General features: G+C 35.3%; 1 protein-coding gene across 3 annotated transcripts in view; it reads right to left on the bottom strand.

Annotated features, from left to right (window-relative positions):
- RALGPS2 (Ral GEF with PH domain and SH3 binding motif 2) overlaps window positions 1-11633 on the bottom strand; it is a 168782-nt gene that overhangs the window by 71413 nt on the left and 85736 nt on the right. For all 3 annotated transcript variants that reach the window (XM_042976682.1, XM_042976680.1, XM_042976681.1), the window contains exon 8: window positions 9095-9221. In XM_042976682.1, coding sequence (XP_042832616.1) covers window positions 9095-9221 — 127 coding nt within the window. The remainder of the gene's footprint in view (window positions 1-9094; window positions 9222-11633) is intronic.

Genomic DNA, 11633 nt, shown 5'->3' with positions numbered 1-11633 from the left:
CGGTCAAAGAAGGCTTCAAGAGAACATCAAAATATTAAAGTAGTGCTTTTCTTTGTTTTACCTATGGTTATCTTAAAATGGGTTTGAAGTCCCTCTTACCACCCCCAGAATAATAAAAAAAAATCTGCTGTAAGATTTCTGGATAATCTAGTTGTTCTATCAAATCTTAATTGGATAAAATTGTACAAGGGCATTCCATTTATATAGCATTTCATGTAAACATCCAAAACCCTATCAAAGACAAGTCTTAAAGAACTTTCACAGGAGAATATTGTTTTATTAAAACTAGAATGATGTGAAAAGTCCACATACAAACAAGAAAAATGGGCTCAATGCTAAACCACCTTGGCCACTGGGCCCATTCTGCTCTCCTTTATAGACACGAGATAGCTCTGTTCTGGAGCTCCTGTAGAGCAGGGAATAAGAAGCAGAATTATATAATGGCTAAGTATAGGTACTAAAGTCAGTACTACTTGGATCTGAGGCCCAACTCTACCAATTTACTAGCTGTGTTACCTTGAGCAGTTTTTATATTCCGTTTTCTTATCTATAAAATGAGGATATGAACAGTAGCCAGCTCTTCATTTGCTAACTTAACAGAGCTATGACAAACTATTATGGCAGATAGTTAAGAGCTGGGATCACAAGAAAAGATAAAGAAAAACTAAGGTGAAGACAGTCATAGTAAGAATTTAAGCCAAGTGAGGATCTTCTGAGAGATTAGATAGGTCACTTGTGTGGTCCAATGGCTAGCTACTTAGCAGGTCACTTAGGAATAAAGACATGGTTGCCCGACCTTCAATAAGACTGAACTCTAACTTTGGAGATGCTTTACAGAAGGATTCAGTCATTTTTAATAAATGAAATGAAGCTTATCCTAAGAATGATTTAGACTCCATTCTGTACTCAATGGGAGATGCCATCAATGTCTAGGAAACTTGGCATCTCTGAGGTAGACTTTTAAAACTTGAGATTTTGAATAATGCCAATATTAGACATTGCCTTGAAATTCAGTAGGTATCTACAAACAAACCTATCCCCAGGCTCCAAGCTTGGTAGAGCAGAACGACCAAATTTTTAGTCCAGTGCTCCCTTGACTCTGTAAGTCATGATATGAGAGTGCGAATTCTTCTAGTGTTATATTTCTTAGGACTCCTACGAGTAATAATATATTAAGTCTGTAAACACTTCTGCAATTATGAAGATGTTTACAATTACTTATAAACCTATACTAGTAAGATACAGTTTTTATATACTTAATAGTAAGTTAAAGATTATACCCTCACAGATTTTTAGTCTTTTATTTTAGTGTCTATAAAAAGACAACCAAGTAAGAAAAGAATGCTTCCACTCACAATGCCAAGCCCCCCTCCTCTCCTACTTCTTCCAAAAGCCATCTAAAAATAAGCTCAGTTTTCTGGGCACCTGGGCAGCTCAGCAGGTTAAGCATCCAACTCTTGATTTTAGCTCAGGTCATGATCTCACAGTTTATGAGTTTGAGCCCTACATTGGGCTCTGTGCTGACATTGTGGGGCATGCTTGGGATTCTCTCTCTCCCTCTCTCTCTGCCCCTCTCCTGCTTGTGCACTCTCTTTCTTTCAAAATAAACAAACACTAAAAAAATAAATAAAAATAAACAAAAATAAGCTCAGTTTTCAATTTTATCAGTGGGGTTAATAGTTACTAAATTGTAAGTCTACAGATAATTATAGGAAAGACTGACAAATGAACTCAAAATTTTAATTCCAATACAGATTCCCAAAATATTAATATTATTCCCTAATGCTTTATTTCTTTGAACTGTAAATGAAATATAATGCTTATCTTTTTAAAAAATATTTATTTATTTATTTATTTATTTATTTATTTATTTATTTATGAAAGCAAGAGAGCTCGAGTTGGGAAAAAGGGGGAGGGGGGAGAGGGGGAGGGGAGGGGGAGATGGGGAGGGAGAAAGAGAGAGAGAGAGAGAGAGAGAGAGAGAGAGAGAGAGAGAAGGAATCCAAAGCAGGCTCTACATTAAACATGGAGCTGATGCAGGGCTTGATCCTAGGAACTGTGAGACCTGAGCCAAAATCAAGACTGAGCCACCCAGGTGCCCATAATACATATCTTTATGTAAGTCCATTTAACCTTCTTTGTCTCAGTTTCTTCACTGGTAAAATGTGAATATAATATCATTTACCTTATAAAACTGTTAAGAATTAGACAATTTATGTAAAATACACAGTGCCAGGCATACAGGATTAAGTGCTGAATAAATGTTAGTTATTAAGATTTTTATTATTTTTCTGTTAAGGTTTGCTCAAAAAATTGCAAATTTTTTTTTTTTTTTACTGCAATTATGGAAACATCAGCAACCAGAAATGCCACCAGCAAAGCTGCTGGAACTGGGGGTGGGGGTGGGGGATCTGATTCTGTTTATGATTAAAATGCAGATCTGTAAACTGCTATACATTATTTATTTTCAAGATAGAAGCTCTTAAAGAAAGACTTCGAACAGGGGAAAGAAATCAATGCAACCCTATCCCCAGCCTTTTTATATCACAAGTCCTCAAGTGATCTAAAGTAAACTTCAGAAAATATACCATGAAAGAATGTTAGAGGAATTTTAAATATATAAAAAAAGAAAGAGAGCAAAAAAGAATATAAATGAGGTAATGGAAAATGCAGATGTAATTTTGGCTAAAGAGAAAGCCAGGGCTGGCTGCCATTTGGTCAGAGCTCATTCCTGGGATTCAAACAAAAATGACCAAACATGCTTTATTGCTGTTTTAGAATATAATATATAATCTAGTGAGAAGAATAAGGTAAAGTACTCCATGGTGTATATTATCTACAAATCAAACCAAAGAAAGGAAAGGGAATAAAAGTCTTAAAATATCAAAAGCCAATGACATTTTTTGACCATTAGACATTTTAAAAAAATGTTTATTTATTTTTGAAGGAGAGAGAGACAGAGCACGAGCTGGGGAGGGGCAGAGAGAGAGAGGGAGACACAGAATCCAAAGCAGGCTCCAGGCTCTGAGCTGTCAGCACAGAGCCCAACGCGGGGCTCGAACTCACGAGCCATGAGATCACGACCTGAACCAAAGTAGGATGCTTAACCAACTGAGCCACCCGGGTACCCTGACCATTAGACATTTTTGAGACCAGTGTCAGAGTCTTTTATACTCTAGAAAAGGGGAAGGGGGAAATCCCTTTAATTTCCATACAGCTACATACAGCTTTGGATTTTGTCAAAGTTATCTGAATAAAAATGTGAATGAACACCTAATATCTTCGAAAACATTTATATACAGGTTAGCAGAAGTTTCTAAAACTAAAGTAAAATAAAGAACTGCATCCTATTAAAAGATCAAGATAAGTTAACAATTATCGTAAAACAGAGGATCAGATAAAATCTGGAGACCACTGTAAGTTTAGGCATGCTTTAAACATTTCATCAAGTGTGATGAGGGCACCACTGACGAAGGCTGGCAAAGAAATAAATGTACTTCTTCCACGACACAGGAGAGAGAAGAGATTACTGACAAGGTAATGTTGGATCTGAGCCTAGGTATTGAGGAGATGTTAAGTTCCGTAAGGGCAGGGACAAAGTCCATTTTGTGGCCTGCTGTGCAAATACTGGCTGGCCAGCTGAAGCAACAAAGGAAAACTGGGGTAGGTGGGAAGTTGACTGATTGTAAAACTGCCTCACAAAGAAATCTATTGTATTTAAAACAAAGTTCCTGGAACAATAAGAAGAGCCAGAAAGCAATCATTTAATTAATTCAACCAACAAATAGTAAGTACCTACTTTTGTTCTAGATGCTAAGGATAAAGTTTTGAACCAAGAGATTAGAGCTTACATTCTGCTGAGGGAAAGATGAATTAAAACATTATAAAAACAAAACGGTGCTTTTCAGAATTGAAGATGGAGGGGATGCTATATTACAGAAAGTTTTAAGGACAGCTTTTCTTTTCTTAAAAAAAAAAAAAGGACTATTATGAAAATCTAACAAATCAAAAATTTGTGAATTTGTGTGTGTGTGTGTGTGGGGGGGGTTCTCTACAAGAGTGAGAGGAATCACACCTAGACACATCAAAACAATGTACTTGTGTGCTACAGAATGGCAGGAGATTTTACAGAAACTTCTTTGCTTCTACTTGATCAAAAGCAATAAAAAGAACGACAACTATTTATTTTTTATTATGTTTTTCCAGAAAGCATCCTAAGCTTGTTAAGCTACTGCTTTACCCCAAAATACACGAATAAAGTAGAAATGAGGCTAGGATATGCACATGAAATAATATTTATGTTTCATCCAGCGCAATTATTTTAGCACAATGTCCTATTTTTCTCTCTTCAGCAAAGCAAAACTTCCCACGCCAAATTCTTCAATAAGCCCCTTAAGATTTTTCTCCAGTGACAAGAACAAATGAGAGCTGTTAATAATTTTCAGATTTAAAGCAATAATTCTCATATAAAACCATTTTTTCCTTGAGATTTGCCAAACTATTCCTCTCCAGAAATACTGTATCCTTATTCTAAGAATTTTTCACTATATTGTCCAGGCTGACTAATTTTTACCTTGAATGCAAACCAACAGAAGAGACAATTTTGCAAGGGATGATGAGTTGAAAGCCAAGAAAACATTTTCTACTTCTTATAATTTAATCCATATTGTAGATAAATTTGGCAGTATCAAAGTAAGAGTTTTATCAGCATATAAACCGCCACCTCCTTTTTTAAGCTTTTCTAAGAATGGTTGATTTTGGTCATAATTCTTAGAGGCAAAAGCACTGAAGTTTGGATTCTATCTTGTGTTAAGAAAAGTGATTTGGGGGCTCCTGGGTGGCTCAGTCAGGTAAATGTCTGACTCTTGATTTCAGCACAGGTCATGATCTCAAGGTTTGGGAGATTGAATCTCACATCAGGCTGCATTGACAGAGTGGCACCAACTTGGGATTTTCTCCCTCTACTCTTCTCTGCCCCTTCCTCCTTCTCCTTCTTCTCTCTCAAAATAAATAAACATAGAAAGAGAGAGAGAAGAAAAGAAAAAAAAAAGAAAAGAAAAAAACAGATGATTTGCCTTCCCCTTTTCTCTATGCCGTATAGATTCTTTTGGTTGATACTCTTTCCATAAAAACGTTTGCAACATAAGGGATAAAGGGCAGCATTATGCAAATTCTGCATACTGAAAAGGGACAGTTAAATAGAAGCTACCAATATGCATACTGAGTAGCATCTTTCCAACATTTCTAGGGCAAGTTCTTTTTTTTTTATTTTATTAAAAAATTTTTTGTAATTTTTTTTAGTTTTGAGAGAAAGAGAGAGACAGAGAGAGAGAGAGCGTGCGCAAGCAGGAGAGGAGCAGAGAGAGAGGGAGACACAGAATCTGAAGCAGGCTCCAGTCTGAGCTGTCAGCACAGAGCCCGACATAGGGCTCAGACCCACAGCCTGTGAGATCATGACCTGAGCTGAAGCTGATGCTTAACCAACTGAGTCACCCAGGCGCCCCTCTAGGGCAAGTTCTGTCCTATTCAATAGCATCTTGTAAATACTGACGTTTGTGACAACTGCACTAGGCCTCGTCTCCTAAGAGTGGGAAAGGCTTCTGAAACCAAGACAACTTAAATAAAAAACACAGTCTTCATTAATTTTAAATTAGAAGAAAATATGACAAAGTAAACATTAACAGGATATAAACTGTTGTTGGTCTTGGTTCTTTAATACTTCAGTATTAAAGATCAGGAATGAAACAACAAACCAGCTAAGATGTAAAATAAATCAAGTAGTCACACAGTTGTATAAATTGACGATGCTTCACATTTTCTTAGAAAAAGCATGTATGTTTTGATAGATGAAATACATTTAACCTCAAGATTTGCTATACAACAAAACAAAACTGTCACTGCATTAAAAGGATTATTTTTAAGATGGAAACAAACTAAATTGAGTCATAATAACTTATCTGACAAACATTAACTTTTCCTTTCTCCAGTCTGCCAAATGTTTGTGCCAAATGTTCCATAATTATCTCAGAATCTCAGGTGCTTCTTCCCAAACTAGCATAGGGATGAACTATTACATGGAGACTACCAACATACAAGGAGGTAAGACAGGTCTGAAGGAAGAAGGATGATGAAGTTACTTCTAAACATGTTGAATCAGAGTTCCCTACAGATAGATATCTTATTCAATCAGTTTCTGAGTATCCAAAATGTTACCAGGCACTGAAAATTACTAGACAGCTGGATGTACTGGAGTTGCTGGGCTAGATTTGGGAGCTTTCAGGAGAACTATAGAAAAATCTGACTGACCACTCCAGAGAGTACAGACTAAGTAAAAGCAGTGGACTGAGACTTTTAGAAGAACAGATGTAATAAAAAGGCAGAGAAACAGGAATCAATAAAACAAATGCCAGAAACATACAACATAAACCAAGAGACTGGCACTACTACTGAAGAATTTCAAAAAGCAGAAATAACTACTATCAACCTCACAAAATGAAGATGAGGCTTGAGAAACACCTATCAAACACTCCAACTAGGAAATCATGGTGGCCTTATAGGGAACATTTCTATGAGTGAAGAGGGAGATAACAGCATGCTGAGCAAAAGAAAACAGCAAGAAAAGTAGAAAGAAATAGAGTACTTTTTAATTAGCTTCGGTACAGTGAAGGAAAATTACATAGTAATAGTGAAAAAGAAGAGTCTGGGTCATGAGAACATGTAAAATGAAAGGGAACTGAAAAAAGGAGGAGTCAATCATTGGAGACCAAATTGAAGGCACAGAAAAGATAATGGTTCTGAAATTTTCTCTATATCAACTTCTGCATCTCAATATTTGTCTCATTTGCTTTAACCAATAGGAATAACCACTGTGTTTGTTTCAGGTACCAAGGCTGGGAAGAAATAGGTATGCTTTCTAATAGTCAACTTTTCCAGATTCCACTCAACTCCAACTATGCTGCTGGTTTGCTCCCCTTCTATGTGCATGACAGGGCAAAAATGGATGCACATGCATTACAACTTCAAATCCTGTACCAAAGTCTCCACTGTGGAAAAATGTAAAGCAGACTCCTAATCTAGACATCATGGCACAAAGATTTATATTCATTTTCTCATTTTCGACAGAAAAGAATCCTAATTTCCTTTTTTTTTTTAAGTTTATTTATTTTGAGAGAGAGAGAGTGAGAGCAAGGGAGGGGCAGAGAGAGGGAGAAAGAGAGAATCCCAAGCAGGCTCTGCACTGTCAGTGCACAGCTCGATGTGGGGCTCAAACTCACGAACCACACAATCATGACCTGAGCAGAAATTAAGTCGGATGCTTAACCGACTGAGCCACTCAGGCGCCCCTTAATTTCGTTTTCTAAAAGATACAAATAGTGGAATTTGAGAAAAACATTTCAATGGGAAACAGCCATAAACATAGAATCAGTAAATTTTGGAATGAGAATTGAACAGGTACAATTGGAAAGATACCAGATCAAGACTTTGGAATGTAAATCTGTCAGTAACTAGATCTTCAGACTATAAGTCAGGCCTTCCACCTTTCTGGACCTTAATTTTCTTAACTATAAAATAAGTGAATTAGAAAAAATTACAATGGTCCCATCCAGCTGAAAGAAGAACATGATTTTGGTCCTAGGTGTGCTACTTCTAGGTAGAGAGAACAAGGCTCAAAGACGACAATTCAATGACTTCAAAAGTTAGTAGGGAAGAGCCATTTTGGAAATGAGGGTTGCTGATTATCAGTCTAATGTTCTTTAAGCTGTAAAAAGTTTATGTTCTTAGAAAGTATGAAGATATTGGTGATTTAAAAAAAATCCTCTATTCCTCTTCACTCCCAATGACATTTTCAAGAATGGGCACAGCCAAGGCCATGGTGAAAAGTGGAGCATATGCAGAAAGTCTCTCCAAATATCCAGCTTGAGCCTCTCTGATGGAGTCATGTGTACTACGGTCCTGTACTGTTGATCAAAGAAACAGGACACAATATTCTGGAATGTAGTGGCCCTTATCCATGCTCTGCTTGGGGGTATTCTGCCTTCAACACAGTATGTGCAACATTCCCTATTCCCACTGGAATCCTAGGATGTCCTACAAGGTCCTAATAATGAGTTCAGTCTTCTCTTACAAACTAAGGCAGATGCTCTATTTCAACTGAATGAGAAAGTTATCAATTGCCTATGTCCCTACCTTGTCTTCTAGTCATTGGTACTATAAAGACTTCAAAGAGGACACTAAGATAGTTGAAGAAATAACAGGTTTTTTCCAATTACTTTCAAAAATAGTTACGGTGAAATCCAGTATGAGTAATTACATGAAGATAGTGGAGACAGAGATGAAAAAAGGGATATTCAGAAAGAAACAAAATACTCTATATTTTCTATATTTAAATTTACATTTTAAAATGGGACAGTTTGAGACTTCCTTTCATTCAAACACCTAACAAAGCATTGTTCCTTTTTTGTTGAAAATAATCTTATAATATTATTAAATAGTTCTTGGAATTTATAAACACTGTAAAATACATAGTAAAGAGACAAATTCTTAGTCAAATGATATCTAAAATACACATTTGGTTGTCTCAGCACTTAGCTAAATTTGCACTACTGAACAACTCATTCCATCCAAGAAAACAACACCACCAACATTTAGACTACTTTTCATAATTCGCCCTAAAATATCTGCCAACTATACAAAATAACAGGAACTCATGATATTGAAAATAAATTCAATAAATCTTTTGATCAATTTCTTTAGTTAATGTTACATGTTTTCACAGCATTAAACTTCATTGCAAACTACTGTTTCATACTTTAAAATCATTACCAAAAGAGCTAAAATGTATTATTTTACCAATGGTTCATCTTTAAGAGAAAAATGAGAGTCTACGAAAAACCTTAAGGGCCAAAGTCTAATTTAATATGAAAATCCATTCCAGGTAATAAGGTAACATATTTCTTTAGTCAACTTTTTTAACTTAACAATCTTGCAGTAATTTCCTAAAAGGATACACATACTTTTAAAATATCTAGAATTTTATATAAACTACTGATTAAGACAGAACTAGACATAATGAACACATAATGACACTACTCACCTAAATAGGGAATGCAAGGCGTCATCTTTAAACTACTTATATAGTCTCTTAGTCTTTTGTAATTATCTTCTTTACTCATTACATATTCTAATTTTTCAAAGGTAGTTTTGTCTTTTCGACTTAGTAACTAAAAAAGCAAACAGAAGAGTCTAAGTTATTTCCAAATCCCATTTTATTTTAGCAAAGACATGAAGCTGTATTTACTATAAATTTAAGTTTTAATTTCAATGTTATACATTTTTCAATTATATTTTGGCAGTATATAAATAAAACAAAGTCAGACATGTTTATTAAAATAAACGCAAATCCATTATTTATAAAATGTAATATCCTTAAAGAGATTACTCAATTTTGTGGTTTAAGTAACAATTTTTTTGATAAATCTAACCATGGCTAGTCCTAACGATAACCATAAAACTGTGATTCACATTTTTGGATTTTTAACAAGACATTTTTTCTTTGATCGCTTTGATCAGTGCTGTATCACACAGAGGTGAACACTCAACTGAAACTGTTTTTAAGAGGGTTGAGGTGATTTGTAGTGAGTGCCTTTGAAAAAAACTGGGACAATCAAAGGGAATAAAAGCAAGGTCAATCACCCAAAATAATATTAACTCTTGCAATTTCTTGTGTTCTTGATTTTAGCCACCCTGACAGGTATAAAGTGGTATCTCATTGTGGTTTTCATTTACATTTCCCTGATGATTAGTGATCTTGAACATCTTTTCATGTGTCTGGTGGCCAACTGCAGGTCTTCTTTGGGAAAAGGTCTATTTAGGTCCTGTGCCATTAACTGGATTTTTTGGGGTATTGAGTTGTAGAAGTTCTTTATATATTTTGGATATTAACTCCTTATCAGACTTACCACTTGCAAATGTATTCTCCCATTCAGTTGGCTGCCTCTTTATTTTGTTGATGGTTACTTTCACTATACAGTAATCTTTTATTTTGGTGTAGTCTGAAAAGGTTTAATTTTGCTTTTGTTTCCATTGCCAGAGGAGACCTATCTAGAAAAATGTTACTACGGTTGATCTCAAAGAAAGTAATGCCTATGTTTTCTTCCAGGAATTTTATGTTTCAGGCCTCACATTTAATCCATTTTGAGTTTATTTTTGTGTATGGGATAAGGAAGTGGCCCAATTTCATTCTTTTGCATGTAGCTGCCCAGCTTTTCCAACACCACTTGCTGAAGAGACTGTCTTTTTTCCATTGTACATTCTTGTCTCCTCTGTCATAGATTAACTGACTATATAAGCATGGGTTTGTTAATTGACTCTATTCTGTTCCACTGATCTATGTGTGTATTTTTGTGCCAGTACCATACTGTTTTGATTGCTACAGCTTTGTTGTATACCTTGAAATCTGAGACTGTAAAACCTCAAGCTTTGTTCTTCTGTTTCAAGACTGCTTTGGCTATTTGAGGTCTTTTATCATTCCACACAAATTTTAGGATTATTTGTTCTAGTTCTATGAAAAATGATATACTGTGTTGGCAAGGATATGGACAAAAAGGAAACCTTGTGCACTGTTGGTTGGAATGCAAATTAATGCTGTCACTCTGGAAAACAGTATGGAGTTTCTAAAAAAATTAAAAATTGAATTACCATATGATTTGGAAATTCCACTACTTGGTATTTAACCAATAAAAATGAAAAAACTAATTTGAAAAGATGTATGTACTCCTATGTTTACTGCAGCCTTATTTACAATAGCTGAGTATGGAAGCAACCGAAGTGTTCATCAATAGATGAATGGATAAAGAAGATGCGGTGTGTACACACACACACACACACACACACAATGGAGTATTACTCAACCATAAAAAAAAAGATCTTGCCATCTGCAGTAACATGGAAGGACCCAGCTAGAGAGTAAGTGATATAAGTCAAATAAGAAAAAGACAAGTATCATGTGATTTCACTCATATGTGGAATTTCAGAAACTAAACTAACGAACAAAGAAAACAAAAACAAACAAACAAAAAACCCCAAAACAAAACCAGACTCTTAGATACAGAGAACAAATTGGTGGTTGCTATAGGGGAAGTGGGTGGGGGGATGGGTGAAATAAAGGGAATTAAGAGAACACGTATCTTGATGAGCACTGAGATATATATATAGAATTGTTGAATCATTATACTGTACATATGAAATTAATATAACACTGTATGTTCATTATACTTGAATAAAAAGGGTATTTTAAAAATATTAATTAAAAACTTCAGAAAATATGGAGTTTTTAAAAGTTTATTTATTTTTTAGAGAGACAGCATGTGGGAGAAGAGAAAGAATCCCAAGCAGGTTCCACACTCAGTGCAGAGCCCGATGAGGGCTTGAACTCACGAACGGTAAGATCATGACCTGAGCTGAAATCAAGAGTTGGATGCTTAACTGACTGAGCCAGCCAGGCACCCCCAAAAATATGTTTTTAAGTATTTCAAAGACTCTGGAAAAAAGTCTTGTTTTCTTTAAACATATGAAGTTACTATTTCATTATGATATAATAAAATTTCACTTTATGTCATAAAACATTAGTGTTA

This window comes from Panthera tigris, chromosome F3 (genome assembly GCF_018350195.1).
Source record: "Panthera tigris isolate Pti1 chromosome F3, P.tigris_Pti1_mat1.1, whole genome shotgun sequence".
Lineage (NCBI taxonomy): Eukaryota > Metazoa > Chordata > Mammalia > Carnivora > Felidae > Panthera > Panthera tigris.
The sequence above is the reverse complement of the archived record's forward strand: the minus strand, read 5'-3'. Positions and strand labels throughout refer to the sequence as shown.